At 41.8% G+C, this 21,333-nt stretch overlaps 1 protein-coding gene and 1 long non-coding RNA gene across 2 annotated transcripts in view; one reads left to right on the top strand and one right to left on the bottom strand.

Annotated features, from left to right (window-relative positions):
• LOC306960932 overlaps positions 1-21,333 on the bottom strand; it is a 377,440-nt gene that overhangs the window by 112,263 nt on the left and 243,844 nt on the right. The window lies entirely within an intron of this gene.
• The window catches only part of LOC306960835 (neuronal acetylcholine receptor subunit alpha-7-like), a 73,563-nt gene continuing 68,002 nt past the window's right edge, over positions 15,773-21,333 (top strand). The window contains exon 1 of the mRNA XM_079553414.1: positions 15,773-15,998. Coding sequence (XP_079409540.1) covers positions 15,932-15,998 — 67 coding nt within the window. The 5' untranslated portion in view covers positions 15,773-15,931. The remainder of the gene's footprint in view (positions 15,999-21,333) is intronic.

Raw genomic sequence — 21,333 nt, 5'->3', positions numbered from 1 at the left:
GATTTCTGGATTGTTCCTCAATTGGTATTTTTCTGTGGAAAAAACAATTACAACACTTTTATTACAAATTATTTCAAGTGTAGCTTAACAAAATAAGATCTCCAGAGCTGGTCTTTAACAGGTTAAAGTTTAGTATAATGCACCACTTTAGTTGAGGGAACAGAATCATAATGAAATCATGATGTATTAAAGGGGCTGGAAGCAAGTTCGCCATTTTATACTCACTACTGCCACCTCAGGTCATACGTGTAACTGCACCTTCTATATTAAGCTCGTGCATGACGGCAATTCGGGCCTAAGTGACACATTTTTGAGTGACCGTACAGGATTTTAGAGGCAGTTGTGGTGAACAGGTCTGAGCTCATTCTACACATTAGGACACGGCTGGAACATGTAGGGGGAGTAAAATACTTAATTTTAACATTTTTAAACTCCTTATAGTCCCTTTAAGGATTAGCAAATGACAAGTTCATGATTGCTGTAAAGTTTATCCTATTAAGTTGTACTTTCTGTTATTGTCCATAATTCACAAGTAGATTTCCGCCATATGAGTCATGATGTTCATGTATGATCCTCATGATCATGATTGGTTGATCACTTAATTGTCATTTCATTGCTGTTTAAGTGAATTCATGGTATTTTTATGTGATCCTCATGATCAAGATTTTCATATACATTCATTACAGTAGTTACAGACGTTTAATTCAGGGATGAGGTCATTCATGAACCAACATGTGATCATGCTTGTTCCTGAGAAGTCATGATTTAATAATGCATGAATAAATCATGAAATCATACATTAATTCATGTATAAGTTCATGAAAATCATGCATGAACTCATGTGCCATTATTATAAAGTGTTACAGAATCATTATATTTGACTTGCCTATATACACCCTGATATCTTTAGGTACAAGTAGGACTAATTTTCAATACAGAAGTTGAAGCGACTTCTCTGGAGAATGATCAGACCCCACTGTAAATGTGCACTTAAGGACGCCTATTACCCCGAGCCCACATCATCTCATCAGCTCCTCCTGATCAATAATAAGAGAACAGTAACGGCTTGGAAATGCATTGCTCTTTGCAAATTTGACAAGCTTCTCAAACTGCCACAGTGGCTAAATATTGATTCACTCTCCGCACTTGGTGATAAAGTCCAGACCTCGAGAAAACAATCAGACTGGAATAGGTTTTCCCGCACGCTGGCTTTTCTCTAATGGTATTGCTGCAGCTTTTAGGATGGCGCTTGTTAATGTGAAGGGAGTTAAGGAAATTGCTTTTAACCCCCACCTGAACCAAGCACATTTTCTCCAGTTTGATTCTAAAAGCTTACTGAAAAAAAATAGTCAAAATAACAACAAAAATGAAGGCGTTACACTGGCCTACAGGCTGTGACCTTTTAGATTTCAGTGAAGCTGATACAAAGATCAGAGAGAAAACACACTCGGCGAAGGGTTAGGGTTAATTAAGCCACTTGTTGAGTCACACGTACAGGAACAAGTGTTTTCTCTCAGGTGGTAATTTCATAGTTTCATTGACCTACTTTGAGTCAGGCCTGAGTTTGTTTGCTGACTTATTAAAAATGCCTGGCTCACTTAACTATGAGCTTTCCCCCCCTGGTCTCCCTGTACTCCACCAGTCTGACCTCAGCTCTTGCATTATTCACTGCTGCTGAGCTAACTCGTGCAGACAGGTGTGTACAGTGCAGCCAATGGGACCACATGAGTGTAGACAGTAAAAAGTGCACAAGAGGGAGGGACAGTGACCACTCAAACACTGACCACAACTTACTGTGCTCAGTTGCAGTAAAGAGATATTTTGCCATCTTTTACTTAGTCATATAATTCCTCAAATGATAAGACAGATAATACAGCACCGTCCATGTCGTCTTCATGAGGGTTTAGGAGAGTTTTTGGTTCAGGATACTTCAAGGGACGGCCTGCAGATCGAGACTGAAACATGTAAAGGTAAAATAACTCAACATCCCTAATCCTAGTGTCTGACAACTTAACCTTAAACGTTTTACTAGTAACAAGTAGACATAATGAATGTTTCTGGCAAATAGTATTTTTCCCTCTTGAAAATTACGACTTAGAGCAGGGGTGTCAAACTCATTTTGGGTCACAGGCCGCATATAATAGAGAAATCTTTTCCAATAAATGAATAATGATAAGCTGTGATTTGGTCAAAGCCCCGACTTGACTGTAGCTTCATCAATAACAACGGCTTACACTTGTATTGCACTTTACAAGCCCGTGTCACAAGTTCCTCAAAGTAGTTATTATTAATTCACTCCACTTATGTCAGTGCCCTCTGCTGGACACGTGTGGAACTCTTTCGTTTTTTTTTTTTTATGTAATGCCCCCTAGTGGCTAGAATGAGCATTCTGGTTATTCTTTAAAAATGCATAACTCCACAGAGGAATGGGCTAGAGACTTACTTTTTTCCCCTATTCTCTGGAATGTATATGCTCTACAGCGCAGGGGCCGGATTAAATCATGACACCCCGACTTAGAGCTGAATAAACAAACGGCTAGTGCTACAACAGTAAGCTAAAATGATGCTAACGTTACATGAATGTTTCGCCACGAACATATAACTCATCCATCCATCCATCCATCCATCCATTTTCTTCCACTTTTCTGTTTCCAGGTCGTGGGGGCAGCTGTTGGAGTTGCCCATATCACATTGCACCAGCCCCCTATGGCTCCTCCTGCAGGTGGCGGGTCCGCAGAAGGACGGCCTCACGATTAATCGGGCCTGTTGGTCTCTCATAAGAGGCTTCTGAACCGCTCTTTGTCTGACCCGTCACCTAGGACCTGTTTGCCATGGGAGACCCTAACAGGGGAACGAAGCCCCCGACAACAGAGCTCCCAGCATCATTCGGGTGTTCAAACCCCTCCACCACGTTAAGGAGGCGATTCCAGGAGGGGACATATCATTCAAAACGCGCTAAATACAGTATATTGGCTATGACCAAAAGCAGCGTTCACATCATTAAGGCTGTGGTTTTGTTTAAGTTTTATCATTATCTGCACTCTTCCACTGTCTTCATCTCACGTCCAAACTTGGAGCTCCCTGGACAAGTCCGAGGGGCGTTTAAAGGCATTTTTCCAAGTGGCAGGTTGGAAATTTAAAACGTATATATACTCTCAACTTAGGCACCGTAAGAACTTTACAGCAAAGGATCCAGTCACCCATTCACTCTCATTCATACACAGACACCTGGAGGTAAGGAGGGTGAAATGTCTTACCCAAGGACACAACGACAGTGTGCACCTTCAGGAGGCAGGATTCGAACCCCCAACCTTTCAATCATGAGATGACCCGCTTTACCATCTGCGCCATCATCGTCCTTTTGTAAAACTGGTGAATTTACCAGTCACTAGTTGCCTGGAACGCACCATAAGCAAATATGTGGATGAACCTGCGATGGTTCCAAGCAAGTGTTACCAAGGCCATGTGATTGCTATGCTACAATAAATACATTTTACCATTAATTTTCTTTAAGAGCCTCGGTCAAACCTCTGGCCATAATGAACGGGAAGAGACTGAAAAGGTGATCGCTGAAGCTCCAGGGGATTCTCACTCTCCTCTATATGGAGCAGCTCCATTTTCTGCTTCACATGTGTTATCATCGGAGTGGACTGGAGCTCATCAGGATTGAAGGGCTGAAATGCACATTCCCACAAGGTCGCCGCCACCGCATACATTGTTAATGAGGCTGCTCCAGGTTGTACATCACTAGGGTAAGGCTCCTGTACCTGCGAGGGTGTCTTTAGGGAGGCAGAGGCCTGGACAAGCAATTACTGAGTGAATGGTCGGGACCTGAGCAGAAGGCATGAGTGTTTCTCATCTGAGCTGGTCATCACAGTCAAGTCAGATTATCTACAGGTCAAATGTTGTTAATGGAGACTGTCCTCCAACAGAAAAGTGGTCGTTTGTCTTATCCCTGAATTACAACCATATAAGACGTCTACTAAAACAGCTCCCCCAAGCTCCCATTGAGGGTATGTACATTACATTTAACCCAATTTAGAAACGACTTTATTTTGCGTAGTGTTTTTGACCAACTTTAACGACGATTCCAAAAGTCAAACGCAAAGAATGAATGAATCACAAATTTGCAAAATTAGCCCCAATTGCAATATATGTTAGGGCAAATAGCAGTCCCAGGTCTTCAGCCCTGCCACACCTGCGGATGAACTGAATGTCCAGCGGTGCCAAAGGGTCTCCAAGCGCGCACTGCGCCATTACGATTAGATAAGATGGTACTTTATTGATCTCACAGATGGAGAAATTGCATTCGATGAGAGAGCATCCGGCAGAGCATTCAGTGCGCACCACTCTTTTTTTTTTCTTTGGTGAAAGATCGTTACGCATTACGCATCACATCTCCCCAACCGCAGCAGTGTCACAGTTCACCACTCTCATATTATATTATAATATATGGGTAAGCTATAGGTTATCGCCATTTTACTCACAACAACAGCGATACCAAAGCATTTACATACCATTGATGTCTTCGTGAGTCCTTCTTCTCCTCCATATGCGTCACTGCCAACTCCATAAGATCACCCGTCCACTTCCATCGCTGTCCTCAAACGTCCTCGTGTTGTCAGACTCCCTGTCACCCGTACGTCCGGTTGTCCGGTGACCGCGGCGAGCCTCGGATCCGCGCCGGGTTCCAGTGCATATGATGCGGGAAAACTCCTCTCGTCACCCCGGCAAAGTCGGGCCTCGGCTCCGCTGCTGTTCTCCACAAAGTCCTGCGTCTCTTTCTGAGTTCCTCTGGAGAACGTGCTGCCAAATGTCCACGATGAAACTGATGTCGTTCATTTCTCCGCAGTTTCGTCATTTAACGATAAAAATATAAAACATCACAGCTCGCGCGTTTTTGAACTAGATTTGACGGAAACTCGCTCCGTCCAATGAAAACACGTGAATCAGCTCGAGGGCGTTTGGGCAGGTGAGCCTGCGCTCTGATTGGCTGAAGGGTCAGCTACTTCATAATGTCATATCCAGTAGTATGTCTTATCATCATTATATCATAAATAAACTGAAATAAACTGAGATCATCGGCGTGTTTGTGCTGCAAGGCAAATGACATCCGATTTGGTCTCTGACATCAGTTTTTACGCCTCCTCCAACAGTGGCACCACATTCAAAAATCAAATGCAGTACAGACATTTCACCTGTAGAGGCGCCACACTGACGTTTTTCGGAAGAAAGTTGATCTCTTCACTTATTTGCACTAAATTGCAAAAAATATGACCAGGCTATAGACAACACCCTCATTTATACAGTTCATCACAAAAAAAGTGCATCTGAGGGTAAGTTTTCCTTGCGTGCATTTAAAGCTACACTGTGTAACATTTCACTCAGTAAATAAAATACAATACAAGCATTTATTTTATTACAGATACGGTTTCAATATCTAAAAAAGGAACAAACAAAAATGTGTTTTTGCTGTGAGTGGCTCCTCAGAGCTGACTGTAACTTTACATGGAGTACTTGGAGCTCATCTCCATGGAGATTTTGACTAAAACCAGCCAAATGTGTGATTTAAATAGGTTATGTCCTCATCCAAATCCATTCTTCGATTACCCATGGCAAAAATAAATGTTTCTGTGTCTAGCTGGTCTTTAGGGGCATGTTGTGTTTGGGCTACTGCCTTTCAATGGTTTGTATTGAAATGCTGGTGTGTAAGATCTGCAGTGTGTGTGAAGCTAATGTCGACAAAACAAAACAAGAGAATGGGGAAAATAAAGGAAAAGGAAATGACTTTGACTGTACTTTTACTCTGTGGCATTATTACTATTTTCAGTTTATATTTTTGCCAAACGTAACTCAAAGTGTAATTCAATAACAGCAATATGTAATACGAAAAACTACTAATATAGAATAAATTACAACAATTTTAAAGTAACTTGTCCGACACTAGTACACAGTATATACACAATAGGAGCAGAGCGGCTTCCACTTGTAGTTTGGGAATGCTCGTAGAAATATTCATGAGGAAGAACCACGCCACAACAGAAGGTGTGATTAAATAATTCATTTACAGTGAGTAAAACAGACTTGAAGGGAGGGTGGGGTTGAGAGTTCAGACAAACAGAGTTGAATTGAATGAGCCCGGCTGTTATAACTCGGGCCTCTGGGTAATTAGCGGCGTGGTTAGGTGAAGACAAGACTGGTTGGGAAGTGAGGAAGGGTTGGTTGAGGCGTGGTCCTGCTCCTGAACATGGTCAATAAAATATTCACTCCATAAATTAAGATAATGTATTAATGAGTACCTGTCATTGTGAGTGGACCTGGAGTGAATGATAGGCTTTCAACCCAGACGTCTCACCTGAGCAAGTAGGTCATCTTCGTCATATGTCCACACGTGCAGTCTGCGTCTGCGCGACTGTCACCTCCATTACGTGACTGCGGGGCCAGAGGAGCCACAGCGCCGTGCGTAAAGGTCGCTGGAGGTGATGCTGAAGCAAAGCCACTGATCCGGAGGTGTGATCCTGCCTCGGAAAGAAAACACCAGCGCCTTGTTTAAGAGTGACCTTTACTTCTCCACGTCTGTCATTGAAGCAGCTTTTGACACTAACAAAGAAAACTTGGAAAGCTCTGTCTATCAAAATGCAGCTACATACTGTATATGAGAATATTGTGAAAAGGTCAAATCTTTATAATACTTCAGCGCAAAGGGAAATAAAGAAAAAGACTAGAGTATGCCTTTGGGAATAGCACAAGTTACTAGTTACTAATTCGAAGGCGAGAAAAATACTGTCTTAGTAATGAGCTTGTAATCCAGAAAATACATGCATAATAATCTAAGTTTCAGATTTGGAGGCCATGAAGGCAGCCAGTACTTTGGTTCAGTTGTGAAAATAGTTTCAATGTCTAGATATAGTTTTAAATACTGTACGTGCACGAGTGGCCCACACCAGCGGTCCATCAAACGGCTTCAGGACGGCCTCCACATCCTTTTAAAGTCCTTATAAAAAGCTCACGGTCTGTGTACGGCTTATTGATGACACTGAAGGAGACATAACTCATGTGCTGCTGTTCACCTCTGCCTTTCATCCACGGGCGTCTCCAATGTGTGAGTCCTGCAGCTGTCTCTTTCGAGGAGTCTCTGATCCAAATCTCATAATCTTCGATCCCCCATTAAAGCAGTACAAAGTAACTCATGCCCCTAGGGGTCATAAGCGCCACTGCAGGTGTCGTAGCATGTTGCGTTTTTTTACTCATTAATTGTCCGTGAGAGTAAATACTACGCTGACAGAAAAGGCAAAGGGAGAGAGGGATATTGTTCATCCATTTCCACAATGGAGATTTTTTTTTTCTCACTCAAACTCGGCTGTAAATACAGGCGCCGTCCTGGAGACATCTCCGTGACCAGCAGCAACTCAAGTCTCCAACTAGTCTCCAGGCCGGGGAGATAGGCCCTTTTACATGTGCGCAATCAATCCGAGTTGCAGAAACTGTCTCCGCAAGGTCTCCGCAACTCTCCTCCGGTGAGACAAGCCCTTTATATACAAACCACGTTGCTTACCCCCCAAAACATGTGACTCAGCTGTCCATATGCTTGATGATCATGCTGGAGATGCAGGGTCTGCAGCAGCCTTGGGCCTTGTGTTATGTGGACGTGTTGAAGAAAGCACACGTACAGCGTAAAGTGTAAAGAAAGACACACACACACACACACACACACACACACACACAGAAAATGACGAGATTCCTGCAGGCTCAGCCAAAGGGACGATTATTTAACACGGGGCGATGGCAGTGAAGATACAGCAAGTGCCCAGACTGTAGCTAGAGGCAGACAGGGGGGGGGGGGGGGGGGGGCTGAGCACACTGAGGGGGAGGGGGAATAGGGAAGTGGACAGTGATAGAGAGTGAGGGCCACAGAGGCGCTGCAGGCTGTAGTCTCCAGTTATGGTCCAAGCACGTTGTAATGCAATAAGAGAAGAGAGAAGCCGTGGTGAAAGGGAGACTCACAGTCAGAAAACAGTTACGGGAGGGATGGGTGATCAGGATTAAAGGTGGATTCAGAAGTAAGAACTTTCTTTGCAACGTCTTTGGAGTGAGAGCCTTAAAGTGTAATGGGGAACATTTTGTTAACTAAACGGAACGCACAATCAGTGAAAGTTACTGCAGTGTAGAGTCCAATTTCATGGCAATAAGTTAACCTTTTATTCTTTGTGTCTTTGAAAAATAGGCTCCATTGTGACAAATAGATGGCTGGTAATGCTTTATATTAAGGTGTGCTTTAGTATTAATAAGGTATAAATACGCATTAATGATTAATAGGCCATGAATTATATGCTTGTATAGATATAAACAAGCTGCTTATTATACTATTATCTATTTGCATACTATTATGTATGCTTATTCATTAGGGCTGGGACAATACATTTTTGTCAAGATCCGATACATACCATGATACAGTAAGTAATTATGGTAAGTAATATATTTACTTTAAAATGTGTAAAAAGAAAACAGTCATGTGTTTTTAAACCATCTGACATTTATGGGTTAAGATCAGTGCATTAAATGACAATGTAACAAAGTGTTGTGTAACTGTGACTGGAAAACAAAGAAGTGCAGGAAAAAAATGCCTCCAAACACAAGTATTGTGATACTTGATAAAGTATTGATACTTGGTATTGTAGCTCAAAGTATTCCGATATTTTGTTCCAGCCCTATTATTCTTGGCCTATCTTCAACCCTAGCCGTAAGCTGATTACTAACTTGCATCTAGCTCCTTAATTCTATATTAAGCTTCTATATTAAGCTCGTGCATGACGGCAATTCGGACCCGAAGCAACACCTTCTTGAGTGACAGTGCAGGATTTTAGAGGCAGTTGTGGTGAACAGGTCTGAGCTCATTCTACACATTAGGACATGGCCGGAACATGTAGGGGGAGGAAAATACTTAATTTTAACATTTTTAAACTCTGTATAGTTCCTTGATACCGCATTAATACTTAATGAACACGCCTTAATATAACGCGATATCTATGTATTTAGAATACTCATTTTCAGTAACTGTATTCAGGTAAGTTACTTTTGAGAGTATTTAGAATACAGCAACATTCCTAAAATCAAAGGAAGACATCACAGTACCTAGTCGTTACATTTTCACATATAGCACAACATTATGAAGAAAGAACTTTTAAAATGACCTGTTTTTGCCAAAATAGTTTTTTTTGTGTTTCAAATTATTGGTAAATAAGTTTGTAACCGGCGTTCCAATAAGCATAGCTGTCATTTTTGTCATTATATGCCGTATTGAAACATAAATATAATGCAAATTAATGTGAAAGTATTAAGTGAATACAGTACTCTGATGTAATGGAATACCTCACCAAATATATTTAAAGGCAAGTATTCAGTATTGTGTAACTAAATCCAATTACAAAGCATTCTGCCCGACGTCTATTTCATCATGTGCCCATTCCTTCACTGAATATTTATCACAGTATTTATAGAAATAAAGGAGCATTTCAGTCTCTTTTATGTTCTGAGAGAAATGGATCTTTGCATTTGTAAGCATCACGCAGAAAGATGCATCAGCAATTCAATAACTGGATGGAATTATAACTGGATTTTAAAACAAGGATGCAAAATCATTGAAGCAATCCACGTCCACATCCAGGGCTCAAAATTAAAATCCAAAAAGAAAGCATGTGTGTAAGAAGAGTAGAAATGGGTTAGATCAACACTGAACACATAAAGGGGCTGGAACAGGACGTGTGCAGAGGCCAAAGAGACACAATATGGTCCACCATGTACCACTGCCTCAGCTGTACACTTACTACTGCATGACTAATGCTCATTTAACCCACCTACTACTTCATCTGGTCCAATGAACCTTTGCTTCACACTTTGAATGACCCTTGAATGACCTGACTTGAATATGCTTAACGGAGATTTACCTGATTTTACTTCTAGAAATGGGATGAAAATTATTTCATACTCCTTTATTATGCGGCTCTTCACGATGCAAGTAGAACGCTCCATTGACTTGAATGGGATTTTCCAACATTCTACCGATAATTATTTTCTGATAGAGGGCCTCTGAAAAAAGCAATGACCGCTGCCAATGGCAACGGAGTTTGTGCTTGTCATACTAATAATTTAAAATTGAATCGCTCGTGAAGTTCAACTTTCAACTTACCAGAGATTCACCACCATACCTCCAACTGCACCTTCAACTAAGTAGCTAGGATAGCAATAAGTAGCTAACCTTGCTGCTACTAGCCTTGCCAAACGTAGCCAAGCAACGTGAAAACTTTTGGGAACTATATTTCCAGGGAAATCATTAAATATACCTTTCGGCCTTCATAAAAGTGTATGAGGTTTATGTTGTGTGTGTTCATTTGGCAAATAGCCGTATAATAAGCGGAATCATGTATAGATTGCTGGTCATTATCGGGAAAATGAGTCGCGAACGTGACACTGAAACGTGAATATGCCAATGAACTTGTCACTGTAAAGAATTAAGATGCTTCAAATATTTTAGGAAAGTTACGAATGAGTTTGGACCACAACTAACATTTTAATTTAGCGGCTTCCCCTTTCATTGTTTGCAATCAAAAAATCAGGTATAGGGCCTTTAATGACTTTGGCCACCACAATAAAAATAGAAACAAAGAAATAAAAACACACAATTCAGCTTAGTCTTGGTTAGGGCTGGGTACAGTTAAACAAAACCAGTATCGGGGAAAAAAAGGAAAGCATAGAAAGCAGGTACAGAAGAATGTTTTTATATCTTCAGATCCAAATTTTGATGCTGTTGGTACAGGCACGGCATTAAAGGAAGTTGGTTGTTTAACCTCAAATAAATGATTTGTATGCATTTTTCCCATAAAAAAGAAATGCTATTTTTTTTCACATTTTTTTGCTCTAATTTCTTCTCATTTTCCTTTTTTCCCCTCTAATTTTTGCTCATATTTTATTACTAATATTTTCCCTCTTTCCCCCCATTTCCCCCCATTATTTCCCATTTTTTCCAATTGCTTTTCCAATTTTCCCCCACATTTCTTAAAATTGCTGATGAAACTGACATTGTAAATTTGCAGATCTTCCTCACATTATTGTTCTGTTTCTGTAATATTTGAGTGTCGGCATCGGTATCGAAAACCAAGTATCGTCTTGGCAACCTAAGCTTTAAGCATAATAACAAATTAGAACCTACTGGACTGTAAATCCCTCTGCAGCTGGAGAATAATCATCTAATGAGTCTGCAGCCGCACATGATTTGACTGTAACTCTTCATCTCATGTCATGGAGCGTCTGAGAGCCCTGAGGCCATCTCCCCTCTCCTACCTGACCACGGCGGCAGACTCATTACTGCTAATTATGTCATGCAATGTGCTTTAACAACTGGCCACAGATGCCGAAAAAAAAAAAAGTTCAGCACGGCGACTGGATGCAAGAACGCACTGGTGCATTATGTTCATCTAACCTAGAGTGCTTCATCATCTGTGGCACTGAAAAGAGGAAAGGCTGCTAAATCTGGAACACCAACATTCTGTGAAGGATTGTGTTGCCCATGTGAAGGTTTGCAAGGCTGCGCAGCAAAGTCTACTGGGAATAAAGAAAATGTTTACGCTAATGGTACAGCAGGCAAGACTCACAGCTAAGCCACACAAATCATCTATCCCTGCTATTGTTGTGGCTAGTGTTTGTTCACTGGAGAATAAGATGGATTATACTCATCCGTTTTGCGGTTGTGGAGCGGAGGGAGCTGCGCAGGAGGAAGAGGAAGGAGAAGGAGCTGACCAGTGCAGGACACCACGCTCTGAAACAGGGTCAAACCCGGGAGGCACCGTTTCAGAAGAGGCACTGAATTGTACAATGAAAATAAAGCACTTACTTAATGTGCAAGGCAAAACACTATTGAGGTATATTTGCTTTACTTTTCTTTTCTTTTTTTTTTGGACAGTACACATCCTGCAGTTGCTGTTTTTTTGTTTGTTTCATATATACTGTAGACCAAGGGTAGGCAACGTCAGGCCCGAGGGCCAACTCCAGCCCTTCAGCACAGAACCTCTGGCCCTCAAGATGATTTTGAGAAACATTATCACACAAATCAGAGTACTTTTAACATTATTAGAGTTAAATGAGTAGAAATACTGTCAATACACCCAATTAGGTCATATATTATGGACAACAATGGCATTTGAAGGAAGTGCACTGGAAAAAGCATAATAGTTTTAAGGAAGAAATGACATAAATGTACTTGAATTAAAGAGGGGGTATTATGCTTTTTTTTCAATCACATAGCACCAGTCTATAGCACACTACAATGATGACGAAACCTGTTGGTCTGTATATGCAGTAAATTAGAATAACTGCCTTGTATAAAATTGCTCTCTCAAAATGGCTGTAGTGAATGTCTTGAAATAGGCCTCTGTCTCTTTAAGAACCTCTGACCCTTTCCGACACGCCCCCTCCACACGCTGTCTGTGGCATCAGTGGGGAGGGGGTTCTGCTGAGGAGCAGTGGTTGGTTACTCGGCTGGTGACGAAAACTCGGGAGGCGTCTCCAGGAGGTGGGGGCGTTCCTAGGAGGACTCAGGCAAACCTATCCCTAAAATGGCTGCCATCAGAGTTTTGACAGATTACTCAAAAATAAAGTAAAGCAAATGTGCCAAAGCAACACTTCAGGCATGTTTTTAATGAGGGAGTGACATAATAACGATGATGTAAAGCTTGAAAAAGTCGATTTTGCATAATACCCCCCCTTTAAGAGATTAAATCTAAGGTTTGAGTAGATTTGGTCTGCTCTTAGATGAGATAAAACCTTTAGTCGTAGTTGTTCTCTTAATTCAGATAGTTTTGTGTCATTTAAAGTGAAAAACAATCATTTGTCTGATTTCAAGTGGGTTTTAGTCTTGTTCCATTGGCGCTAGAATTTGTATCTTGGATTAGTTCAAACCGACTCAAATTCAACATAGAAGAACTTTTATTCAAGCTATTTTAAGTCATTTATCTCATTTAAGATTTGGGTTAATAATCAGCGCCTTCGGCCCTCGGTCTATTTACAATAAAGAAAATCGGCCCTCCGCCAAGAAAACTTGCCTACCCCTGCTGTAGATTTTACTGTCCCGTACTCATGACAGTGTTTCCAAACCGGGGGTATGGGGACCTGGGGGTACTTGAGCACTTAGCAGGGGGCACTTGGAATGATTAAAGACAACATAAAACTGAGTGGTATTTATTATTTTCAAAGGAAAGTTTATTATAATGATGTTTAATGAGCATTTTAGCTCCATTATAAACACTTCATTAAAGACTGAAAAAAATGTGTGTGACCACTTTGTAAAAATATTAGCATGATCCTCGAGATGTGAGGAACTCAGAGTTTGAGACAAAACAAAGGGAACCACTAAACTCTGTCCTCTATGACCCATTCTTCAACCAGCGCCTCCAGGCTCCTATAAACAACCCATCTCCAGCTCTTCAGTAAAACTGTGCAATTTTCTTTTTTGTCTTGAACGTAATTTTCAACTTCATCATATCACCATGGCGATTGTTGGATGATACAAAGCTTTAGCAACTTTTCACATCCTTCAAGTGTATCTTTGCATCGTTTGAGAATAATAGTAATATAATATATCTGAAATAAAAGAGGGGACTCACTGACTATATCCACCAACAAACACCTGGATGAACCAACTCCAAATCTGATTTCAGAATGAGCCAAATCTAAACTGAATCTTAATTTGAACCGAGTATAGTACTTTGGTCACCTTATTTACTACATTCAATTTGGTGCAGCACATATATGTATATAACCCATTATCAACTTAAGGTTTTTACTTTAGAGTGACGGACAATTAGAAAAGTGAACTTGCTGAAATGGAAAAACAGACCTAAGGAGCAGGGTGTGAGGCAGAAATAAAGAATCACGACAATGATCATAAAACGGACCAGGATCTGTGAATAACCCTTACCCTAAAATGATGACGAATGCTTATTAATACTTATTATACGGCTCTTCACAACGTAAGTAGAACACTCCGTTGATTTGAATGGGATTTCCCAACGTTCTACCGGTCATTATTTTCTGATAAAGGACCTCTGAAAAAAATAATGACGCTGCCAATGGCAACGGAGTTCGTGCTTTCATATCACTCCGCGCGTACGTAGTAGCGACACTATCTCTGTCCCCGTCACTGCGAGAGAAGTTGGGGGAATTGCTCGTGAAATTAGCGTGAGTCTGACTTTCAACCTACCCATAGATTCGCCACCATTACTCCTCTCCAACTGCGCCTTCAACTAAGTAGCTAGGCTAGCTACTAGCCTTGCTGCTTCTAGCCTAGCAAAACGTTGCTTAGCAACGCGCAAACCTTTGGGAACTATTTGTCGCGGAAGTCATTAAATAAACCTTTCGACCTTCATAAAAGTGTACGAAGTTTATGTTGTGTGTGTTCAGTTGGCAAATGGCCAACGCGTCGGGGTCCGGTTCGCCCTGTCGGTGCTTATTTTCCCGATAATGACCAGCGTTCTATACATTATCCCTTACTTAATGAGCACACCTTAATCTAAAGCAGGGTGTCAAACTCATTTTGGGCCGAATATAATAGAGAAAATTTTTCCAATAAATGAATGATTATAATCTGTGATTTGGTCAAAGCCCCAACTTAACTGTAGCTTCATTAATAACAACGGCTTACACTTGTATTGCACTTTACCAGCCTGTGTCACAAGTTCCTCAAAGTACTACATAGTAGTCGTTATTCATTCACTCCACACTCGGTGGTGGTAAGCTGTTATTGAAGCCACAGCCGCCCTGGGGCAGACGGTCCATTTACCACATGGCTGTATAATGTGTTGTTCATATCCTGAGCTCTTATTATGTCAGTGCCCTCTGCTGGACACATGTGGAACTCTTTCCTTTTTTTTAATGTAACGCCCCCTGGTGGCTAGAATGAGCATTCTGGTTATTCTTTAAAAAATCATAACTCCGCACAGGAATGGGCTCGAGACTTACTTTTTCTACAGGGCCCGCGGGCCTTATGTTTCACACCCCTGACCTAAAGCAATACCAAAACAAGCACAGTGCATTGATCACGTGTTTGGTGGATATTGGTGGGAATTACTTGCAAAGAGGATGTGCAATTAATTGACTTTTAATCAAGTCATTTTTAGATGTATGGTCGATCTCAATTGTTAGTTTGGGTTTATTAAGAATGTGCCTAAATTTTAATCTGAGTCTGAGAATTAGATATTTGGATAGTTTTTCCTTTACAAAGTAGGCACGCCCCTTTTACATCTTCAGCATCGCAGTCTGATTGACACATGGAGTACAAAGACTTAAGACTCTGCTGCTCAATACCGTCTTGTCTTGTTTTAGGGCTACAACTTTAGAAACATGACTCATGAGAGTGTTCTTTATGAGGTGTGCAGAGCCTCAGCTACTTTTTCAGTCATTTATTTAAACGGTAAATTAAATAAATCAACAACCAGAATAATAAAATCCGAAAGTAGAGGGGGGTAGTAGACAACTGCTGTGATGCACTCGAAAGAGGTTTTGCCCTCGTCTACTAATCTTTCTTCCCTCAGCTGTCGTAAAGCAGATGGGGGAGAATGACTGGGGGACCTTCCACGCACGGCAATAGTTGACGGCGTGCGGACAGGTTGCTCTCTCATCCTCCCCGCGGTACAAAAAGCGAGCGCCGCTGGACCTGCTGTGGAGAGGGGGGAGACACTCAGCGGACTGGAGAGCGCAGCTGGGCGAGAGAGAGAGAGGGAGAGAGAGAGAGAAAAGTGAGTTGAGAGGTGACAGGCGACACAAACGTGGAGGCAGACGTTCAGCGCGTGCCCCGGAGAGGTACACAGAGCCGTCTGGTAAAGCGCGCCAGCACCAAGTTTTGACATTTCTCCAGCAGGATACGCGCGGAGCTGCCGGTGCCATGGAGCCTCGCAGGTCAACTGGATGTGTGTTGGTTGGAGTTTACCTGTTGGCATTGTGCTGTCGAGGTGAGTCACTCCTAACACCGATTCTTTCTTGACTGTCATGACTAAACTATGACCAGACAATGTGCTGTAAGTAACAACGGGAGTGAAGAGGCTGCGTTTTTTGCCGCCAACTTTTTCTCTCGTCAAGTTTTTACAGCGGTCCTCTGGCGCAGTACGAATTGCTGGAGTCCTATAAGAATTGCATTTTCAACGCTTTTTATGCGTGAAAAGCCGCATTGTGATGTGTCCGCGCATGGTTGTTGCGCCGTTGTTTGTAGGCTATAATAGTCAGACAACATCTGGCCCCGAATAGGGAGGGCGTCCCGGCCATGAGGCACGAAGCCCATTGGGTTTCAGTGTAATCTGCAGCTAAAGGATTGTTAAATGCGTGACTGCTGGAGCCGAGAGGAACCTCAAAGGAGGTTAAGTCTCTGTAATGTGCTTGAATCCTTTTGCTTCATGGGCAATAGAGGGACACTTTTTCTATTAAACATCACACTGCTGGATTCAAAAGGCAGACACATAATATTCATATAACCTTGAGTTAAGGTTTTACACTTCATTTGTTTTCAATGGCTTTTTTCTATAGTTTGTGCATTCACTTTACAGGTCATAGTCTTTGTATCCACAATTTTCAGTTATGCTTTATTTATTTGCAAAACCCATATACCTGCATTACTATATTTCCCCTCTCATAACCATTTTGATTTGGAGCGATGCCATAACCACGTCTCCATTGGTGAATCATGTTGACACATAGGCCCCCCCAAAGGTTCAACACAGCATCCCCTTTGTGCGCACCAGGAAATCTAAAACGCGATTTGATTGGGATAAACACCCCTCTGATAATTGGACATGATAAACTGAGGCTTTTGTTATGATGATTTCCGGTGCTTACCGCCCTCAGACGTGATCGTAAATGTCCCGATGGCACTAAATGTAATAATGAATTGTTCCCATGCTCTGAAAAAAACGGCAGCTCGGTCACACACCTCCTCCGTCACTTGGTTCTGATGGGAAATCTCTACTATAGCTCACAGTCCTTGGAGCTGGAGAGCCATTCGTTATAACATTTAACCCTTTCTGAAGCCAGTCCGCGGCGACAGCAAAAGATGGAAGTGAGTTTTATGGCAACGTGCCTGAAACAAGACAGAAAAAGGCTGCAGAGTAAGTGCATTGACTTTGAGAGCATTCCCAAGAGAGCCATGGTTAACGGCAATTGGGAGAAAGGTCATCGATGTAGTTTGAGAATCTTTATTGTAGGACTGCACAATTTTGGATTTGGTTTAGATTTAAGATTTATGTTCAGGTGCAGCAACATTCCCGGAAAGACTGGGAAAAGGAACTGCTAATGCAAGAATCATCAGCTGAATTACTGTTAGTAGAGGTTTGTAGAGGCTTGGCAGGTTTTAAACAGATTTCATTTGAGACAGGATATTTTGTTGAACTACCTGCAACAGCTACTCTTTTACATTCTCCTTTTATTTGCAACTCTTCAAATTGTGAATTGACACCCGTTTGGTCAACTTTGTAATCAATTGCTTTCATCTTTCGGCATTTAGAATGACATGCTTAGAGGTTAGCCTGACATGAGTATGGGAATATAGATTATGGGCTGTCAGAGTCATGGGATTAGGCGTTTCCATACGGGATGAAATGCACACGCAGCATATGGCTTATTCCTCTGGGTAAAGCATTTTATAGATAATAAGCCAGATAGAAGGTCACAAAGGAATGACCTGAATATAAATTGCACTTATGCGTATGTGCCAATCTAAAAAAACAAAAAAAACAAGGGAGGTCTTTGCTAAAATATTGAACTTGGCCAAAGTCTCCACTGCTTAATAGTGTTTGCTCGAGAAATGTTGCAAATGGAAATATACTGTTGAGACCTTGTTTTATATTCCAGGATACAGGTGCAGTTTGGCCTCACGAATTGGGACCATTCTCTATCCTTTTATAAAACACACGATCCTGCTGCTGGAACAGAAAAATATTTTGATTTGATTCGAGCTTTTAACATTTGAAACAGCTAAAATGATGAGGGAAGGAAGTCATGTCACTTTTAAACTACTCAAATAACATATTCTTCTTCAGATTGCCCCACATTAGAACAATACACAATAATCTACTTTCAAAAATGTTCTTGGAGGAGTTCGGCTTCCACCTTTCCCCGACATTCAGAGTACCTCCGGGGGACAGCCATGTGACTAAAACAACTCCGGGATGGAATCACATTGCCTCTATTTAAACGCTTTAGAGTCTGCTTTACGGAAACTCAGACCTTTTATCTGTTGCAGCTGAACCTGACGACAATTCTGATTGGTGAACATCACTCAAATGCCAGAGACAGAAGAAAGAACAAATCCCTCAGCCTCTTGAGGTTCGGTTATTGCAGTAGGTCATTGCAGCCTTAACTTAAAGTCATTTCCATGTTCCTGCAGTGTCAAGACAATGCACCATCTTTCATGGCAAGTAGAGCATAATGACTTTCCACTGACAGGCAAAGTATCTTCATAGCACCTTTAAGAGGACCCATATACCAACTGTGCAGCAAGTGTCCTGGTCCTCAAGGTTGATGTGTTTGTAAGTGGAAATAACACCAACTGTAAACATTTTGACAAAGTATGGCAGAGGCCAAAGAGTGAGGGCTTGAAGACAGACTTGAGCATTTCCAAAAAGGCTTTTGAGAAGTGATGAGTGTATATCAAAGGTGCTCCGAAGAATGAACAGTGGCAAACTGAGAAAGAGGAAGCTAAATAGAGTGAGATGTGTCTCTGATTTAAAAGCAAGCACAGTACATTGATCATGTGTTTGGTGGATATTGGAATAACTCGCAAAGAGGAAGTGCAATTAATTGACTTTTAATCAAATCATTTTTGGACCTATGGTCGATCAACAGGTTTGCAGCCAATCCTGTAGCAGTGACCTGTTATGTGATCAGTGGGTAAGGGTTAGGTTTAGGGTTGGGGTTAGAGTTATAGGGTTAGGAACGACAAATGTGATGTAAGTTGTGTTTTACTCACACAGATCTTAAACACATAGTTTGAAAAATTAAAAGGTAGGGAGGGCTGCAAGATTTATCGATATTGAATTGCAATTGAGGTTGCAACCTAAGCTAAATAGGCAGAGTTTTTTTCTTCTTCCGTCTTTGACATTTGAGTGATGTTCACCAGTCAGATTTGTCGTTCCTTACGCTCTCAGGTTCAGCTGCAACAGATTAAAGGTCTGAGTTTCCATAAAGCAGATTCTAAAGTGTTTAGACAGATGCTCTTTCATTCCATCCCGGACTTATTTTAGTCACATGGCTGTCCCCCAGAGGTACTCTGAATGTCAGGGAAAGGTGGAAGCCAAACTCTTACATTTTTGAAAGTAGATTTTTCTGTTCTAATGTGAGGCAATTTGAGCAAGAATGTGTTGTTTGACAGTCGTAAAGTCCTTCACTCTTCATTTTACCAGTATCAAATATGAAAATCAGTCCTATCAGAAGGTCTTGGCTTTAAATGAGGTTTCACGCTGGCAAACAGGCTGTAAACTCTCCCGTCAATGCGCTTTGGGGTTTGGATATGCATAATTGCTAACCCTAAACCTAAGATGGCAGATAACCGGTAAAGGAATAAAATAGTACAAAGGAAACTGTTGTTAGAGGAAAACACTTGCAAGATTGTGTCAAAACACTCGAGAAACACATTGTTGTAGTTGCTTTGCGGCGCAAGAAAAGATCCTTGAAAGCGCCATTACTGATTGTTTTCTTTCTAACAAGCACATAAGACAATCCTGCCACGTTTTACGGTGAGCTCATAAATATTGACTGTTCACGGTTTTCCTCCTTTCATTGCCGTATGTCAAATGGCCATAGGAGGTGTTGTAATGTGCAGTGTGACTTTCTTTATTTATTGTGTGTTTAGTGCTCTTTCGCGTGAATCAGATCTGTGGCGAAAGTTGCCTCTGGGGGCTTTAAAAATTGACTGAACTCTGGCTTTGGCCAATAGTGTACACCCCCCCCTGCAGCAAGTTAATACATAGCAGTGTGTCAGGAGGCTTTTGGCTTAAACACAGAAATACACTACGGGAAGATAAAAGCAGGTAGGATTTCTTTGACTAAATTAGCCTTGTTCTTTTAACTGAAAGGCTTAACATTTATTGGACAAGACACTTTCACGTGTGATTTATTAAGTTTGAAGAAAAATATTTATTATGGTGCAAAAAGAAGCTAAACAACGAGATTTCCCATGACAAAAAGAAGGCCTCCCGACAGACTGCTATGTATTTGCTAATATTTACATATAAAGCAGGTTTTCAAAGGGATTGACGGGCCTATTACTATCTGACACATTCTGTGGCTACTTGGTCTACATATGCATACATTACCACCTTGATCTCACCTTTCACATAATTAAAGCAACTCGTTGGTAAGTTAAGGGCTGATATCTCACCGGCCTGGAGACTAGTTGACTCGAGACTCACGGAGATGTCTCGGATACACCCCCTGGAGATGAGGCGGGTCTGCAGGTAGTCTCGGTTGAAAACTAACAGGTTTGATATCAGCGGAGACTGCATTGAGACTTGAAAAACTCTCTGCATGGTCTCTGCATGGTCTCTGAGAGGTCTCTGCGGTCTCTAGCAGTTGTGGTCTCAAAGACATTGCAGGGACGTCGCAGTAACGACTCACAGGTTGAGGACAACAAATCCCTCTGCCTCGGGAGGGGTGACTGGCTGTGGCTGTGTGGGTGCCCAGGTGGAGGTGTGGTGTCTCTGCCACGCCTCCTGTGGTGACCCTTGTTTCGGTTACCCTCTAACACCATTAGTGAACACTCCCTAAGTTTCATCAGAAGTCTGTGTTAAATCAGAGTCTGTGCTGGATTTAACCAGAGCTAAATGTTGTTAGTGCTGCAGCGTGGAGTCTGCAGTGTCTACAAGGCTAATGCTGCTAAACTAGCCGCTAACTCGGCTGCAGCTGGTCTGCTGCTCCTGGGAAGGACGGCTCCTCTGATGGCTCACCTTGGTCATCTGCACCCAGCCTTATGTACTTCATTTTGATTCTGTGTGTGAGTGTAGAGTAAAGGGTAGGGGGTGTAGGTGTGTGTATGTGTATTGTGATACCTGTATATATTGGGAGGGTGGGAGGGTTTGACGGGCGAGAATGTTTTTAATGTCTTTTTCAATGTCAAGCACTTTGCGATGCACCTGTGTATGAAAAGCGCTCTATAAATAAAGATTGGTTGATTGAGATTGAACAAATAGTGTTCGCAACATTGCCACAGCTGCTTTAGACCGCGGAGACCTCTCGGAGATCATGCGGAGACTCTACTGAAATTTAACCTGTTTGTTTTCACCAAGACTACCTGCAGACTCC

Source organism: Gobius niger (assembly GCF_951799975.1).
Source record: "Gobius niger genome assembly, chromosome: 3".
Lineage (NCBI taxonomy): Eukaryota > Metazoa > Chordata > Actinopteri > Gobiiformes > Gobiidae > Gobius > Gobius niger.
Note: the sequence above shows the minus strand (reverse complement) of the source record. Positions and strands in the feature narration are given on the sequence as shown.